This window comes from Somniosus microcephalus, chromosome 8, assembly GCF_052327205.1.
Source record: "Somniosus microcephalus isolate GS21.2 chromosome 8, FLI_Smic_1.0, whole genome shotgun sequence".
NCBI classification, from domain to species: Eukaryota; Metazoa; Chordata; class Chondrichthyes; order Squaliformes; family Somniosidae; genus Somniosus; species Somniosus microcephalus.
The window spans coordinates 74,952,536-74,971,956 of record NC_140994.1 but is presented as its reverse complement, the minus strand read 5'-3'; the positions used below and the strand labels follow the sequence as shown (position 1 = coordinate 74,971,956).

At 43.9% G+C, this 19,421-nt stretch overlaps 1 protein-coding gene across 1 annotated transcript in view; it reads left to right on the top strand.

The window, feature by feature from the left end:
• pcdh15b (protocadherin-related 15b) overlaps positions 1–17,992 on the top strand; it is a 1,235,959-nt gene extending 1,217,967 nt beyond the window's left edge. The window contains exons 37-38 of the mRNA XM_085994900.1: positions 7,591–7,726; positions 17,402–17,992. Coding sequence (XP_085851026.1) covers positions 7,591–7,726; positions 17,402–17,977 — 712 coding nt within the window. The 3' untranslated portion in view covers positions 17,978–17,992. The remainder of the gene's footprint in view (positions 1–7,590; positions 7,727–17,401) is intronic.
• Positions 17,993–19,421: the final 1,429 nt, after the last annotated feature.

The following is a 19,421-nucleotide window of genomic DNA, read 5'->3' as shown; positions in this document are numbered from 1 at the left end:
CAGCATATCACAGTAACTCGAGCAGTAACTGTTTTCTGATGAAAAATTTACAGTTGATGCTAATGCCTCAGTTTGATGCAATTAGGTGAGATTAATTTAGGATTAGGCTCCTTAGATAGCTGACAAGTTTAACAGCATTCAATAACCAGTCTGTTGAAGAGATTAAAGTCTACGGGGGAAAAATTGGGTTGCTTTGTGCCTCCTGTTAGCGCCCCCGGGGGGGCCCCGAGCATCCGGGCGCAGTGCCGCTAAAGCCTCCCATGAAATTCAGCAGGAGGTTAGCGGTGGCGGTAGCCAGTAGCTCACTGTGGCGCTGCCATGCACAGCGCCCCGCTCGCACCCCGGCCGCAAACTTTGGCTGCGCCCCTGACCAACAGGGTCAGGGTGTCGTTTTAGCAGCCGCGGCGGCGGTATTTAAAGGGGCAGGTGTCGGGTGGCCAGTTTTTTTTCTGGCCGCCTGCCAGCACATGCCCCCTTCCCCTCTTTTATTCGGGGTGCCGGCTGCGATCGCTCAGCCCGGCACTCCTCTTGAGTGCCGGGTTGCTTTCCCGGCACCCCGCTCCCCGGTGGTCCAGTGGGGCACCGTTGCGCGCAGCGTGCAGTGCTAGGCCCCTCCCCTTTAATCAGCGGAGGGAGGCCTGCAATACTGCGGTGCTACAAGCCACCAATATTCAATGGTAGCTGTAGTGTATGTACCTTTAAGGGGAGAACTACTTTTTACAGCTCCTGTATACTGTAGTACCGGCAGTGACCACACCTGTATATAAACCCTGAGTAGGGATCTGTACTGTTAGTTTTAGAGTAACCCTCATCCAGTAAACACCTGTTGATTGTTCCCCTGCTGTCTCTGTCTAGTTATTGAAGGACACACAACATCAAGATACACGGATTTAACATTGGCGACGAGCAGATTCGAACCTACCTGCAACTCTGCAAAAGAAGGCCAATTCCAGAAGCACGGGCGTCGACCATCCCACAGAGACTCCAGCGAAACGGGCTGGCAACAGGTACGGCGCAGACCCTTCCCGCACAGCGGCGGCTAGAGCCGACCGACGGCACAGGAAAAGGCCGAGCAGCGTCGACGGGAGCAGAGAGAGGGTAGAGCGCACAGGGCGCAGCCGGTGTTCAGGACCGAGCGGCGTCGACGGGAAAAGAGAGAGGGTAGAGCGCACAGGGCGCAGCCGCTGTTCAGGACCGAGCGGCGTCAACGAGAGAGAGAGGCGGTGTTCAGGGGGCGAGCAGCTTCAGCGGGGAAGAAAGGAAAGCGCGGGAGATGCCATTTTGAGCCGCAGCGGAGAAGAAGGGAGAGCGCGAGAGACGCCATTTTGAGCCACAGCGGAGAAGAAGGGAGAGCGCGGGAAGAAAGGAAAGCGCGGGAGACGCCATTTTGAGCCACAGTGGACAAAAAGGGAGAGCGCGGGAGACGCCATTTTTAGACAGTCTAACCACACCCAGGGATGCCGAAGAGTGGCAGTGTCACAGCGTTCGACAATGAAGTCGAAGATTGGGCGACATATGTCGAATGCATAGAAGTGTACTGCAAGGCGAATGAAGTGCCAGATGACAGGAAAGCACTGGTATTGTTGAATTCCATGGGTGCAAAAACGTATGGCTTACTGCAAAACCTAATAACCCCAGAGAAGCCAGTGGAAAAGGATTTTGAAAACATAGTGTCAATCCTACAGGACCACTTAGAGCCCACACCACTGCTGATAGCGGAAAGATTTAAGTTTCACAAAAGGAACCAGCATAAAGATGAAAGTAATGCTGAGTTTTTAACGGAACTGCGCAAGCTATCGAAATACTGCCAGTTTGGAACGGGACTAGCAGATACTTTAAGGGACAAGTTTGTGTGTGGGCTTCAAAGTGAAGGAACCCAGAAACGGCTTCTATCAGAAAAGGATCTTACGCTGGACAAGGCTTTCAGCATGGCAGTATCACACAAAGCAGCAGCACGGGGCACGGCAGAGATACAATGGAGACCGCAAGAATATGGCACAAATGAAATGTCATACGGAACAGTGAAGTGCTATCGCTGCGGCAGAACAACACACGACCATAAGGATTGCTGGTTCAAGGACCAAGTGTGCAGACAGTGTGGAAAAGTAGGACACATAGCAAGAGTCTGCAGGTCGGAAAAGAAAACCAGCAGCAAGAAATCCCCACAGGAGAAGTACAAGAAGGTACATAAGGTGACGGAGAGTAGTGCAGATGAACAGAAAAGTGATACAGACTCTGGAAGCAAGGAGCTGGGTTGTCTGAAACTACATAATGTGATCAAAACGGAGGATCACCAAACTATCTGGGTCACGCTCAAGATAGACGGAGTCCAAGTGAAAATGGAATTGGACACAGGATCAGCCCTAACAGTCATAAACCGAAGGGACTACAAGCGGCTATTCTCATATATACCCTTGAGAGATACAGAGATTGTCTTGAAGACGTACACGGGGCAAAAGGTCTACCCCAAAGGAAAAATAAGGGTGAACATTATATATAACAGCAAGGAAACACCAAAAATGGACCTATATGTATTGCCAGATGGAGGACCACCACTACTAGGACGTGAATGGATCTGGAAGATACAGCTAGATTGGCATTCCATGCAAGCACTGACTGCAGATGCCAAAAAGGATGACGACGTCATACCTGGACGACTGTCAAAAATGCTAACTGACGCACAAGAAGTGTTCCAGGAGGGACTCGGAACACTAAAAGGCATAACAGCGACGATCAAAAAAGAGGAAAATGCAAGTCCAAAGTTTTTTAAGGCCAGACCGGTACCTTATGCGATCCGCCCAGCCGTCGAAGCAGAGCTGGAAGGTTTGGAACGTTCAGGAGTACTGTCCAAAGTGGACTGGAGCGAGTGGGCTACACCCATCGTTCCTGTAACGAAGAGGTCGTTGAGTAATACGCCTGGGGAACCAAAGAAGGTTTGCATCTGTGGGGACTTTAAGGTGACCGTGAACCCAGTCCTTCACACGGTACAATATCCGCTTCCGCGGATTGAAGATATTTTCACCTCGCTATCTGGAGGAAAATGCTTCACTAAGATTGATCTGGCCCAGGCGTACCTGCAAATGGAGGTAGAAGAAGCCTCGAAACAGTACCTCACGATCAACACTTATAAAGGTCTCTACCAATACAACCGGCTGGTGTTCGGGGTAGCATCAGCTCCGGCTATTTGGCAAAGGGCAATGGATCAAGTCCTGCAAGGGATTCCAGGGACTCAGTGTTATTTGGACGACATACTGGTCACGGGCGAAAATGACAGTGATCACCTCGCCAACCTGGAGCAGGCGCTCACTAGATTGAAGGAATATGGGCTCCAAGCTAATCGCCACAAATGCGAGTTTTTCCAGAAGCAGATCTCGTATTGTGGCCACGTTATTGATGAAGAGGGGTTACATAAGTCCCCTGAAAAGATTGAGGCAGTAGTCAAGGCTCCAGCACCGGAAAATGTGTCACAACTGAGGTCGTTCCTCGGGCTGGTGAACTACTACCATAAGTTCTTGCCGAATTTGTCTACAGTACTACACCCACTGAACACCCTACTGCAAACAGGGGTACCATGGAAGTGGAGTGACGAATGTAAACGAGCTTTCCAGAGAGCAAAGCATTGATCACATCAAAAGAGGTGTTGGCTCATTTCAACTCAGCACTACCAATTCGGTTGGCGTGTGATGCATCACCCTATGGCATTGGAGCGGTGCTGTCGCACAAATTCCCGGATGGCTCGGAGAGGCCAGTAGCCTTTGCGTCTAGGTCACTAACCTCAGCCGAGCGTAACTACGCCCAGATTGACAGGGAGGCCCTCAGCCTAGTGTGGGGAATGAAAAAGTTCAACCACTATCTGCACGGGCAGAAGTTCACCTTGCTGACTGATCACCAACCACTTGTCTCCATCTTTAATCCAAAGAAGGGCGTTCCGGTGATGACTGCGCAACGGCTACAAAGATGGTCCCTTTTTCTAGGGGCGAACCAATATGAAATAGAGTATAAGGGCACGAAACAGCATGGAATCGCTGATGGGCTATCACGCCTGCCACTGCCTACTGTGGAGGAAGCACCAGCAGTGGACCCGGTCGAAATATTTTATTCGACTATAATTGAACGCTTGCCAGTAACTAACGCGGATATAGAGAAGAAGACCCGAAATGACCTGACACTGTCTCGGGTATATGACTTGACGGTGAAGGGATGGCAAACACATGGCGACTCACTGTTGCCAGCATTCTCATCCAGAAGAGAACAGCTGTCAGTATGCCAGGGGACCTTGATGTGTGGATCCCGAGTGGTAATTCCACCCAAGTTAAGGGAGACAGTGCTCACTGAGCTTCACGAAGCCCATCTGGGAGGGGTGAAAATGAAAAGCCTTGCTAGGGCTTATGTGTGGTGGCCGGGGATCGATCAGCAAATCGAGGACCTGACAAAGAGCTGCTCAGGATGCCACAAGGTCCAAAATGCACCACCACATGCCCCTCTACACCCATGGGAGTGGCCCTCCTCTCCATGGCAACGGGTGCATATTGATTTTGCTGGTCCATTCATGGACTCAATGTTTTTAATAGCCATGGATGCGCACTCGAAATGGCCTGAGGTGGTCAAAATGTCCTCCACCACCACGGAGAAAACGATTGCAGTTCTACGGAACATATTTGCCAGGAACGGCTTGCCAGAGCAGATTTGCTCTGATAACGGACCACAGTTTGTGTCCGAAGAGTTTCGGAAATTTTTTAAAAGGAATGGGGTAAGGCATTACACATCCGCCCCGTATCATCCAGTCACAAATGGATTGGCTCAGAGGTTCGTACAAACCTTTAAAAAGGCAGTAAGGACCATGTGCGATGACGACATTCCACTGCAGCATAAGGTGGACAATTTCCTGTTAGCCTACAGAAATGCGACACATGCAGTCACCAACCAGACCCCGGCCATGATGTTCTTTAACTGAAGGTGGAGATGTCGTCTGGATTTGCTCAGACCAAATGTACGAAGAGATGTTGAGAATAAGCAATTCCAGCACATCAATGAGAAGCTGACAAGGAGCTTCAATGTAGGGCAACAAGTTTTGGCCCACGACTACCGAACAGAGAAATGGCAACCAGGAACGATATGCACATGGCAGGGGCCACTAATGTACACAGTGGACGTTGGGGAGAACATTGTGAGACACCATGTCGACCAGATCCTAGAGTCACAGGAATGAGTCAACCCCATGTCTCGCGTACCTGGTAATGAACCCGACATACAGGTCGCATCTACCCCAGAAACAGTAGCATCGGAAGCTGATGAACCCACCGACGACAGGGGGCCAGAATTGCCTCCGCACCAAGAGCAAGACACTCAGCAAAGGTGCTATCCAGAAAGGATCAGGAAGCCGCCCCAGAGACTGAATTTATAAATGGACTATTTTCAGTTCATGTTGCATGTTAAAATTGTTAATTGTTAAATGAATGTTATGGTACTGTTAATCTAAAAGGGGAGGAATTGTAGTGTATGTACCTTTAAGGGGAGAACTACTTTTTACAGCTCCTGTATACTGTAATACCGGCAGTGACCACACCTGTATATAAACCCTGAGTAGGGATCTGTACTGTTAGTTTTAGAGTAACCCTCATCCAGTAAACACTTGTTGATTGTTCCCCTGCAGTCTCTGTCTAGTTATTGAAGGACACACAACATCAAGATACACGGATTTAACAGTAGCGCCTCAGGAAGGGAGGGGAGTGCTTCCAGTAGTGCCTCGCCTCCTGCTTGAGGTGCTACCAATGAATTTACGGCACAGGGACGCTAACTTTTTCGAGGCGCTAAAAGTAGCGCCCCGGCGAAGTTAGCACCCCAAAGGGGCGCCACTGAATTTTTCCCCCTATATGCTTCCAGTTAGCAATATTTCCAGAACTTGCATGACCATGTCCTTATGAGCTGGCATGGATGAGCTGGTTGCTTTCTGTGATGGTTAGGATATGCTTTGCAGCATTTTATTAACAAAAACAACTCATTTAATTTGGTGTTTATTAGAGCTGAACTAAATCAGTCAAAAATTAAAAACTGATTGTGGGATGTCATGTTAATTTTTTTTTATTCGTTCCTGGGATGTGGGCATCATTTATTGCCCATCCCTAATTGTCCTTCAGAAGGTGGTGGTGAGCCACCTTCTTGAATCTCTATGGTCCGTGTGGTGAAGGTACTCCCATAGTGCTGTTAAGGAAGGGCGTTCCAGGATTTTGACCCAGCGACGATGAAGGAACAGCGATATACTTCCAAGTCAGGATGGTGTGTGACTTGGAGGGAAACTTGCAGGTGGTGATGTTCCCATGCTCCTGCTGTCCTTGTCCTTCTAGGTGGTAGAGGTTGCGGGTTTGGGAGGAGCTGCCGAAGAAGCCTTGGTGAGTTGCTGCAGTGCATCTTGTCGATGGTACACACTGCAGCCACGGTACACCGGTGGTGGAGGGAGTGAATGTTTAAGGTGATGGATGGGGTGCCAATCGAGCTGGCTGCTTTGTCCTAGATGGTGTTGAGCTTCTTGAGTGTTGTTGGAGCTGCACTCATCCAGGCAAGTGGAGCGTATTCCATCACACTCCTGACTTGTGCCTTATAGATGGTGGAAAGCTTTGGGGAGTCAGGAGGTGAGACACTCGCCGAAGAATACCCAGCCTCTGACCCGCTCTTGTAGCCACAGTATTTATGTGACTGGTCCAGTTAAATTTCTGGTCAAGTTAATGCCATGATTTATGAGATATAATAGGTAAAGTTTTAATAACACAACAGAAAAAAGAATTAAAAGTTAAAATATTCCAAAAGTGAAAATAATGTAACTTTTTAGTTGTGATTAAATATCTGGGGTTCTGGCCTGCCAAAAATGACACTGGGAAAATGGTTGAATTCGGCCTTCAGATTTGTCCTTGATTTATTCAGCCGATCTGGCTTGTCGAAACACTGTGTGCATGTCAGTTATTGTTTACATTGAATATTCTTCAAATGGACCACTGAGGATGAATCTTTGAATAATTTAGACCATTTAAGTGCAGTTTTTTTTCCTATCATCTATTTGTCACTATTCTTACCAAATACTGTATAGCTAATCTTGTTCTGTGCAAAAATTAGAGCTTACTTAAAATCCTCAAGCTTATCTAAGATGATATGATATGGTAGTAGTCCTATATTTTATTTCTATTTTGTGACATCTTTGTCACTAAGCATTTATCTAATAGAAAGATGGTATTAGATCCTACTTCAAGTGTGGTTTATAGTGTATCACATTAAAAAGTTGTGCAAAATTGCAGGTTAGATGATGTGGTCTTTAATTGGTAGGAGTTTACTTCATGGTCAATAATGCACCATACACGTGATTAATTAACTCCGGAAAATTAGAGTTTGCAGCAACTTCTGTAAAAGTAGGATTAGCGCCAAAATAGCCATCTGCTCTAAGCCCGAAACAAGCAGTAACCTTCCCACAGTGAGATTGATTGCATCTGACGTCTTTTGCTGATCAGTGTGCTGACTAAAACTGAAAGTTTTAAATATCTCATAGAATTTTTTGTCTGAAACAAGAAATAGTGACACATCAACTTCTGACACCAATTCTAGGTATGAAGTACCACAGTATGGAAGTCGCCGCAGATTGATCTCCCCCTCTGGAATGTACGATGACTATGGAGAGGTGGTAATGGAAGATGATGGCGGCTACTATTACAGTCCACAGGGATCAAATGCAGATGCAGAGGTAGTTATATAAGCAGACATGTTTTTCATTTAGATGTTAATATATTGCTTTTGATGGATGAAGAACATTTTGAACTGGGAAACATCAACTATTTTGTAAGAGATACTATTAAGGTTTTGTTTTACTATTCAGCTCAAAATATGCAGACCATAATTTTTTTTTTTGCTGATACTCTACAATCGTCATAGAATATGAGGTAAATGTTGATATTTTCGGTACTCTACTGACATTTGCACTATTTTGTTGATATGTATTCTTAATTGAACTAGAACATTAATTTTAATGCAGATCAGCGTTTCAACCATTACAAAATATCTGAAATGTCACTCATTTATTTTACTTGGCCTATTGATGGATAACATAAGAGTTAAAGAATCAGATAAACCCCTTAAGCCTATCCAGTTAATCTCAGTATCCAGGTCCTAGTGGTTATGATACTGGACTAACAAACCCGAAGAGTTCAAATCCCACTATGGTAAGTTGCAAAACAGAATTAAGTCCGTTAATATGTAGACTGGCATCATGAAAGGGCTGTGAAAGTTTCTGGATTGTCGAAAACACTAATGGCCTTTAGAAAAGGAAACCTGCCACCACTAACTGACAAGACCTAACTGGTCTGGCCACCATGTGACCCTAGTCTCACACTATGTGCTTGGCTCTTAATGCTCTCAGGGCAACTAGGAGAAGCACTCCTGCTTCTCCGGGCCCCACAAAAATAACTTAAAACTTACCTTTTCGGTTCTATCGCCAGTGAAACTGGTCGGCGAGTGCATGGCGAACGTTCTGACCAGTTCCATCCTAAAATACCAATCAGGGCCCTTTGTAGGTCATAGGATCCCGTCTGCATATTAATAAGGGCCTACCACCTGAAACAGGCAGGTGCTTCAGCCGCTCAGCAGTAGGCCCCTATATAAGCAGCCAATTGCCTGCATTAATGGGGCGGTAAGTCTATCAACCTCATTTTGAAGCCATTACCATCCGATTTCAGAAAGTTAAAATAGACCCTGTTAACATTTTCAAATCTTGTGGTGCTAAGCATTGCATGAGCTACAAAAAGCAATTAGAGACAGCTCTACCACTTGGACTGCAATCTCCTGAAGTACACTTGGATGTATTCTGGCCCTGTGAATGTTAAAGCACAGCAGGTTTTATTTTCTTTAATGCCCACAATTTCATTATTAATCTCAGTTTCCACCATGAACTCAGCTGCATCTCCCACCCCACCAGCTTTATGAAAGGGTTTCTTGCAGGGGAAAAAAATAATTTAAATTTAGCACTATATTATTTTATACTTTCACAATTTCACCTCCCTTACCTTTAAGTGCTCTACTTATCCTTAAATGCTTTGATTATGAACACCCTCAACACAAGTCACAAATTACTCCAATCATAATAAAAGCACTTTATTTTGGGAGTAAAATGGTGATCAATTTTCATATCATGTTGCAAACCTTTTCAAGATCAGCCACAAAGTGTAGCTGTGTTTATAGCACCAATCAGCCTACTTTCCTTTTCTGCCACATTTTCTTTGCTCCAGCACTTCCTGCTACAAGCACATCTTTCCACAATTTAATTTCCTGTCTTCATTTCCATTTCTCAGACTCTGTTAAACTTTTTTTTTTGGTCATCAAAGGCAGAGATGCTTACCCCAGCAAGATGAGCGTATTCTGATTCAGGGCCGAAAGGTGAAAGAACAGCATGCTAACCAACTATACTATACAATTCCCATGGCCTCTTTCTTTTCCCTCTTGTAGCCTGATCACTAAGAAGGTCCAGAACATATTAGCTTTATTAAATTCTTTCTAAATTCTTCAACATGTTGGTGTAATTCAGTTGCTGTCAGTAATAGGCACTGGTCATTCTTTCAATGGTAACCCATTTTTTGGTTTGTGGTAGTAAATCAAATCATTAAGCAATTGTTTTTTTCTCCACCCTTAAGGGCACCAGCATTAGAGAGACAAGTTTGAGGAAGATGGGAGTTCTCCCACTGTCATAGCCAACATTTATCCCTCCACAAACATTAAATGGAATAGCTGATCCTTTCTCTTGTTGCTCTTTGTTGGACCTTGCTGTGTGCAAATTGGCTGCCACATTAAACTACATAAAACAGTGACTACATTTTAAAAGTAATTCATTGGCTGTAAAGCGCATTGGGAAATACCGAGGATGTGAAAGATGCTATACAAGTGCAAGTTCTTTCTTTCTGTAACTAATAGAATGAAGTGTCATGTCTAAAAATGAAGTGCTTTTTTGTCCGCAATAATTTTCTGTATAGCGTTTAACTCAGTTCCATTTTCATAATTTCAGGGAATGCGTCAAAGCAGAGGTCCTGTTAGGAAAAGTATAAAACAGGAAGCAGGAGATCAGGCTGATGCAGGGACATCAAGGGGTGATGCAGTAGGTCCAAGTACAGCACCAGAACAAGCAGGTGGCTCAGTGGCTGTGGAGAAAGCAGCAGCAGGAACGGTTCAGGGTGGGGAGGGAAAGAAAAAGCTGAAGACTGTGTTGCAGATCAGTAAATTAACAGCAGATACTAGCAAAGGAGAGGCAGGCAGCGAGCAGCTTGCAGAGCCTTCCATCTCGCATCACTCTCGATGGAAGAAAGCAAAAATATTTCCTATGATACTTCAGAAAGTAAAGGGTGGTAGCAAGGATTCTAGTTATGCTAAACTTGTGTCTGCACGCCGTGTGGAAAGCCAAGATAGTGTGGTAAGTGGTGACTCAGGAAGCGTGGTCATTAATGGAAACTATTTCCAGAAGTCAACAACAGATAAGCCAACAGAAAAAAAGAAAATGGGCAAAATGTTGAAGGGTATCAAAATCTCTAAACAGCTACAGCTCAGGCGTAAATCACAAAGCTCTGTCAGTAAGACTTCAGTTGCTGAAAGTGAACAGGATGATGAATCCAAGACTCATGAAAGTAGTGGGTCTGAAAAGGAAGAAAAGAAATCGCAAGTCTCAATTAGTGTCATGGCAAAGAGTGATGAGGAAAAGAGCGATGCTTCCGAGGAAGATAGCGATGACCTTCAGAAGAAAAGTGATTCTTCCAAAAAGTCTAGAGATGATTTGTCAGTAAGCAGTGTTGAACAATCAGAAACTGAAGATAAAGACTATCTTAAAGTGACACTCGAGCAAGATGAAACAAATGAAAGTACAGTGGACTCTGAGGAAGAAAAAGATGATGAATCAGATGCAACAGAAGACGACACAAAATCTGAGCCAGAGGAAGAAGAATCGGAGGAGGATAAAGAGGATGAAGCTGATTCTGATGAAGATTCCAAAAGTGAAACCTCTGAAAAGGCTAGTTCTAGAAGTAGACAGACTTCACAGAGCAGAGTGTCTGATACAGAAGGTCAAGATTCAATATCAAGAATGTCATCTAAAATCAAATCCACGTCATGTAGTTTTGACGAACTATCCGATGAATCTGATGAAGATGCTGCCACTAGCACAACAACAGAAATGACAAGTTCAAGAACAGAGTCCCAAGGAAGTGTAATTAACAGGGGTACATCAATAGCAACAGAAAGTAGTTTGATGTCAGATAGTGAGATCAGTCAGACAACATCAGGTGTAAGTAGTTCCAGAGAAAGGTCAAGCTTGTTAACTCAAGAAAGTATAAGTAGCAGGGGAACATCTGCCACAAGAAGTAGCAAGAGTAGTTCACGTGGAACATTTTCAGCAAGAGGAACAAGTGTAAGTACATCAGTAACATTCGCCAGTGGATCCGAGGATATTATTGAGGAAGAATCGGATGAAGACGAAGGCACCACCTCTGAAGCAGAGGAGGAAGATATTGAAAGCAAGGTTAGTGAAGATGAATCTGGTGACACGAACGATAGAACAATATCCAGGACAACAGTCAGTCAAGAAAATGCTTCCGACAGTGTTAGTAGAAGTATGAGCACTTATAGTCAGTTGGCAGATGAGCAGAATGCTAGTACTGGAAGCAATGCCAGTCAGTTGAGTCACAGTGAGAGTGCTAAATATTCTGGCATTAGTGGCAGAAGCAGCATGAGCCGTAGTTTGACAAGTGCGGCAGTTTCCAATCAAGCAGAAAGTTCAGAATATTCTGAATCAAAAAACAATAAAGCGGGTGATGCAAGCAGTAGGAGTGAAAGTTTAAGCAAAGGAACAGTTTCAGATTATAATGAATACAGCAGTGATGGAGGAGCTCTGCAAGAAGAGGAGAGTGAAGAAGTGTCAGAATCAGGAACATCATTTTAAAAGGAACTACAGGTGTTCAAAAACACTTTCTAAGAGTGGATTTTGACGTTTGCTGTGATTGTTTTGTCAATGAGTTAAAAAAATTGGATTGTAATATTTGCTGTGACTTTTGCTAATGGGTGTTTATATATGTTCTCCAAAATGGAACAGCTATACTAGAATCAGTTTCTTGAGCAATTGGGTGCCTCAGCACTTTTTTGTATGTTTTTTTTGTTTTTAATTGATCACTATACTGCATGTAGTTGGTTTTCTAAGATTGCTGTGTGGAATTACCATGTTTGGAAATCACAAAACATTAAAAAATATTCACTACTTTTTAAAAAAAATATATAACATTTTGATGCGTTCAGTGTTATAACATTTCCTTATCGCTTACCTGATTGTGAAAGTTTTTCTAATATTATAGATGTGAAGTCATCCATCCAGCTTCCTCTGCTGTTTCCCCTTTCCCTTGACCCTACGTCAACCCTCTCTGTCCTCTTCCCTCTGTAGCTCTGAACCCGTGTTTGTCTTTGGCTTCTTACCCATCTTCCGCTCACACGCTCTCCAAGCATTTTGTCCATGAGACCTACCTCCTGCACCCTTGACCCCATTCCCCCAAAACACCTAACAACCCAACTTCCCTTCATGGCCTCCATGCTAGGTGACCTTGCCTTGTAACTACTTCCCTTTCCGCGAGCACTGTCCCTAACTTTTTCAAAAGCCATCATCACATCCACCCTAACAAACCCACCCTCTAATCCTCTGCTTTCAATAACTACCACCCTATCTAAAACCTACTTTTCCTCTCAAAGGTCCTTGAGCACTTTGCCACATCTCACTGTATCCATCTCTCCTGCAGCTCCCTGTTTGAATCCCTCCAATCACCCAGTCACCCGCCCCCACCACAGCACCAAAACAGTCCAAGCCAAAGTCACAAGAGACATTCTCTGTGATTGTGATTGTGGTACCTCATCTCTTCTCATCCTCCTCAACCTCTCTACAGCTTTTGACACCAGCCTCTTCCAACACCTCTCCTCTGCTGTCCAGCTCCATGGACTTGTTCTCATTTGGTTCCAGTGCCTACTTGGCTCAGTTGTAGCACTCTCACCTCTGAGTCAGAAGGTTGTGGGTTCAAGCCCTACTCCAGGACTTGAGCACATAATCTAGGCTGGTACTTCAGTACTTAGGGAGTGTTGCATTGTCAGAGGTGTTGTCTTTCAGGCAAGATACTAAACCAAGGGCCCACCCACTTGCTCAGGTGAACTTAAAGGATCCCAGGATACTTTTCTAAAGGTAAGCAGGGAGTTCATTCAGTGTTCTGGCTAACATTAATTCCTGAATCAACACTACCAAAATAGATTAACTGGTTATTCATCTCAATTGTTGTTTGTGGGGCCTTGCTGCGTGCTCCCACATTTGCCCACAAAACAACATTGACTATAATTCAGAAGTAATTTATTGACTGTGAAGTGTGTTAGGATGTCCTGAGGATATGAAAGGCGTTATATAAATGCAAGTCTTTCAAACCTTTACTTATTCGATTGTAGCAAGAGTATCTCCCACTCTGACACCATTACCTCAGGAGTTCCCCCAAGATCCCATCTGTGGTTCCCTCCACTTCCTCATCTACATGATACCCCTTGGTGACAGATATGATATGATTGGGATTACGTAAACATGGCTCCAGGGTGAACTCAACATCTAGGGCTATTCAATATTCAGGAAAGACAGGCAAAAAGGAAAAGGAGGTGGGGTAGCATTGCTGGTTAAAGAGGAGATTAACACAATAGTAAGGAAGGATATTAGCTCTGATGATGTGGAATCTGTATGGGCAGAGCTGAGAAATACCAAGGGGCAGAAAACATTAGTGGGAGTTGTATACAGACCCCCAAACAGTAATGCTAAGGTTGGGGATGGCATTAAACGGGAAATTAGAGATGCATGCAATAAGGGCACAGCAGTTATCATGGGTGACTTTAATCTACATATAGATTGAGCTAACCAAATTAGTAACAATACTGTGGAAGAGGAATTCCTGGAGTGTATACGGGATGGTTTCCTGGACCAATATGTCGAGGAACCAACTAGAGATCAGGCCATCTTAGACTGGGTATTATGTAATGAGAAAGGATTAATTAGCAATCTTGTGCGAGGCCCCTTGGGGTGGAGCGATCATAATATGATAGAATTCTTCATTAAGATGGAGAGTGAAGTATTTGACTCAGAGACTAGGGTCCTGAATTTAAATAAAGGAAACTATGATGGTATGAGGCGCGAGTTGGGTAGGATGGATTGGGGAACGTTACTTAAAGGGTTGACGGTGGATAGGCAATGGCAAACATTCAAAGATCGCATGGATGAACTACAGAATTTGTTCATCCCTGCTTGGCATAAAAATAAAACAAAAAAGGTGCCTCAACTGTGGCTAACAAGGGAAATTAGGGATAGCATAAGATCCGAGGAGAGGACGTATAAATTGGCCAGAAAAAGCAGCAAACCTGAGGATTGGGAGCAGTTTAGGATTCAGCAAATTAAGAGGGGGGAAATAGAGTATGAGAGTAAGCTTTCAGGGAACATAAAAACTGACTGTAAAAGCTTCTATAGATATGTGAAGAGAAAAAGATTCGTGAAGTCAAGCGTAGGTCCCTTGTAATCAGAAAATGGGGAATTTATAATGGGGAACAAAGAAATGGCAGACTAATTAAATACATACTTTGGTTCTGTCTTCACAAAGGAGGACACAAATAACCTCCCAGAGATGTCGGGGAACATAGGGTCTAATGAGAGGGAGGAACTGAATGAAATCAGTATTTGTAGGGAAATGGTGTTAGGGAAATTGGCAGGATTGAAGGTCGATAAATCCCCAGAGCCTGATAACCTACATCCTAGGGTACTTAAGGAAGTGGCCCTAGAAATAGTAGATGCATTGCTGGTCATCTTCCAAAATTCTATAGACTCTGGAACAGTTCCCATGGATTGGAGGGTAGCTAATGTTACCCCACTATTCAAAAAAGGTGGTAGAGAGAAAATGGGAAATTATAGACCAGTAAGCCTGACATCGGTAGTGGGGAAAATGCTAGAGTCCATTGTTAAAGATGTAATAGCAGAGCACTTGGAAAACAGTGACAGGATTGGACAAAGTCAACATGGATTTACAAAAGGTAAATCGTGCTTGACTAATCTACTGGAATTTTTTGAGGATGTAACTGGTAGAATAGATAAGGAAGAATCAGTAGATGTGGTGTATTTGGACTTTCAAAAGGCTTTCGATAAGGTCCTGCATAAGAGATTAGCGTGCAAAATTAAAGCACAATGGATTGGGGGCAAGGTACTGACTTGGATAGAGAACTGGTTGGCAGACAGGAAGCAAAGAGTTGGAATAAACGGGTCTTTTTCTGAGTGGCAGGCAGTGACTAGTCGGGTACCGCAGGGATCGGTGCTAGGACCCCAGCTATTCACAATATATATTAATGATCTAGATGAGGGAACTAGATGTAATATCTCCAAGTTTGCAGATGACACAAAGTTAGGTGGGCATGTGTGCTGTGAGGAGGATGCCGAGAAACTCCAGTATGATTTGGACAGGTTGGGTGATTGGGCAGATGCATGGCAGATGATGTATAATGTGGATAAATGTGAGGTTATCCACTTTGGTGGCAAAAACAGGAAGGCTGATTATTATCTGAACAGCAATAGATTGGGAGCAGGGGAAGTGCAACGAGACCTGGGTGTCTTTGTGCACCAGTTGCTGAAGGTAAGCATGCAGGTGCAGCAGGCAGTTAAGAAGGCAAATGGTATGTTGGCCTTCGTAGCGAGAGGGTTTGAGTACAGGAACAACGATGTCTTGCTGCAGTTGTACAGGGCCTTGGTGAGACCACACCTTGAGTATTGTGTGAAGTTTTGGTCGCCTTATCTGAGGATGGATGTTCTTGCCATGGAGGGAGTGCAGCGAAGATTCACCAGACTGATACCTGGGATGGCAGGAATGACGTATGAGGAGAGATTGGGTCAATTAGGCTTATACTCGCTGGAGTTTAGAAGAATGACAGGGATCTCATTGAAACTTATAAAATTCTGACAGGACTAGACAGACTAGATGTAGGAAGGATGTTCCCAATGGCAGGGGAGTCCAGAACCAGGGGTCACAGTCTAAGGATAAGGGGTAGGCCATTTATGACTGAGATGAGGAGGAATTTCTTCACCCAGAGAGTGGTGAACCTGTGGAATTCTCTACCACAGAAGGCAGTTGAGGCCAATTCATTAAATATATTCAAGAAGGAGTTAGACATATTTCTTAAGGCTAAAGGGATCAAGGGATATGGGGAGAAAGCAGGGACAAGGTACTGAATTTGGATGGTCAGCCATGATCTCCTTAAATGGCGGAGCAGACTCAAGGGGCCGAATGGCCTACTCCTGCTCCTATCTTCTATGTTTCTATGTTTCTATGACATCAGCTGCAGACATGGAGTAAGCTTCCACATGCATGCTGATGATACCTAGGCCCAACTCTCCACCACCTCTGTTGACCCCGCAACTGCCTCTATGCTGTCAGACTGCTTGTCTGACATCTGGTGTCAGATGAGTCTTAACATCCTTTAGCTAACCATTTGGAAAACAGATACCATCATCTTTAGTTTCCACCAACAACTCTACTCTCGTAACTTCATCCCCTCCCCGGCCACATTCTTTAACCTTCATCCCCCTCCCTGGCAGAATCAGACAGTTTTCAACCTTGGTGTCCTGTTTGACCCCAAGTTCAGCTTCAGATCCCATATTCTTTCCATTACAGGACTGCCTACTTTCACCTCCGTAATGTTGCCCACATCGACCGCTACCTTATCCTATCCACTACTGAAACCCTGAATCGTGCCCTTGTCAACTCCAATGCTCTCCTTGCTGGTCTCTCAGACCCTGCTCATCCAAAACACTGCTGCTTTTAAGTTACCTGGCACCAAATTCTGCTTGTCCATCAACCTATCCTTATCTTACCCATCACCCTGTCCTTAGTCAGTTATCTCTGTAACGTCCTCCAGCTCTACAACTCCCCTGACCTCTCTGTTCCTCAGACTCTGGCCTCTTGTGCTTCTCTCTCTCTCCCTTCACTATGGATGGTTCTGCTTTCAACAACCTAGGTCCCACTCTGTTGAATTCCCTCTGCTACCTCACATGCAACTCCACCATTTAAGACCTGCCTTCAAACTTACTTCTTTAGTCAAGCGTGTGGTCACTCCTTCTAATCTCTTCTTCTGTGGCCCAACGTCTGTGAAGCACCTTGGGACATTTTTCTATTAAAAGCGTTGTAGAAATGTAAGTTGTTGTTACTGAAGAAGGAAGATTGATTTTGAGCATTACTTCAATATGATCCATTTTTGATCTAAGTAACCCATATATAATTCGGACTACATTTAAAAAGTCTCAGTGGAATAATGTCAAAAGGCTTGCTAAAATATTTTTTTCCTCAAACAGTGGTCTCGCCATAAACGAGTAAAGTTGGTTGTAGATCGTGAGTATGAAACCAGCTCAACTGGTGAGGACAGTGCACCAGAAGCACAAAGGATTCGTATCAAGCACCCAAATAACCACAGCAACATTAACAGTAATATCTACATTGCTCAAAATGGATCAATCGTAAGAACAAGGCGCAGTTGCCTTCCTACCAACGGGAAAGCAACCTCACCTGCAAGAGTAGGAAAACATTTTAAGAAACTAGACAAACTGGCAGCAACGCAGGAAGAAAAGGTCCCATTGAACAATCCATTAGCAAATGCAACAGCTTCTTGCAGCAATGACAATCTTCATGCCAGGCCATCAAGCAGCTCTGTGGCCTCCAGCAGCATGGAGCCTAACAGCTGCATGTCCAGACTGAGCACAGTAAAGGCAAAGAACGAGAGAGCAAAAAGCACAGATGACCAAGAATCGGCTGTTGACAATGAAGATGTTAAGGAGCCTTTTGAATCTCACAGTGATCAGACACAATCTGATGAGGAGGAACTGTGGATGGGACCTTGGAATAACCTTCACATACCAATGACAAAACTGTGATTTAGAATTTTTACTGTAATTAATGAGAAAATTCACATTTTATGGGTACCGTTAAAAAGTAACAATGGTTTCCAATTTGTTCACCTCGAGCATACATTTTGATTTATGTGACTTACATTAAATGGGGTCAGTAAGCATCCACATTCCAATGTTTACAGAAATGGGTAACATCTCCAAATGCAAAGAAACTCCTAAACTTGATAGTGATTTCATACCCTGATTGTGTGTGTCTGTCTTTTAGTTGATTAACCTCACAAAACAGTCGCCAACTTTTCAACAAGATGTGACAGATTGTCAGAGAAGACATTATTTGCTTGCTCATAGAAGTATAAGTAATAGACTCAGTGCTGACACTTGCCCTGCCTGAGAATCACTATGAAGTAAAACTAAAGATTCATTCTGTGAGGTTCTGAAGTAAATTGATTCCTTTACATAAAATGTAGTGCAGTTATTCTTATCAATTTTTGCAGATGTTGATAGATTTTGCTGACTTCAAACTGTGACCTCATTCTGACAAATCCAATTACCTTCAGTAATTGACAGAAATGGCAAAAATGTCTTAGAAATAAGAAATGGTACTTTTTGGAGCCTCTCTCCTTCCCAATCCCTTCACCCCACTATTAAATTATTGTTTCTCATTTTGTGAGCGGGGATTTCAGTAGGTGCCCATGAGTCAGCTAATTTATAGCAATTGAAGATTTAGCAAATCTGGCTATAACAACATTCTTCTAAGCCTTCATGTAGCATACATTTTTAATGAATGAAACAGGGCACGTACTTTCAACACTCCCACACTTGTAGAACTGATTTGCAAGTCTATCTCCTATTTCATTTATTTGGTTTTAAGCTTTGATGAACGTTAATTGTCTTTTGTTGCATAAACTTGGTTCAGAATCTAAATGACAAGGACAAGAAGTTTCCTCTTGAATCTTACTTCCCCTATGACAATATTGATGTGAGGTTTGATAAACAGTGAATTACCTGGTGACGTTGTGTAATTCTGATATCTGCTGAAGTCTGTGCTGGTGTTTCTGGCGAGATGCTACTTTCAGTTGGTAGATCAAAAGGGACAAAAAACTTTCCACAAACCCGTCTGTGGTAATGTCACACAGTCAGTGATTAAACAAAATACTTGGCTATTGCCCGCAGAATAAGATGAATGTATTTGAGGTATGTGCCTTTGCACTGGCAAGCTCGGTTAACAGAGTCCAATCTAGTTTGGTGCATTTCAGAATAGGTCCCGACAGATCTGGATATCAGCTGATATCTGAATTTCTCTCCCTTCTTTTTTCTCTCCCTTCACCAGTGGAGTCCAGTAGATAATGTTATTTATGTGTTGACTAACCAACAAATACAGTTTTTAGGTATTATTTGGCAAGTTCCACTTTAAATTCTGCAAAGTTGAACGTTTAAAAAAAAATTGTCACAATACTAACCAAGTTTT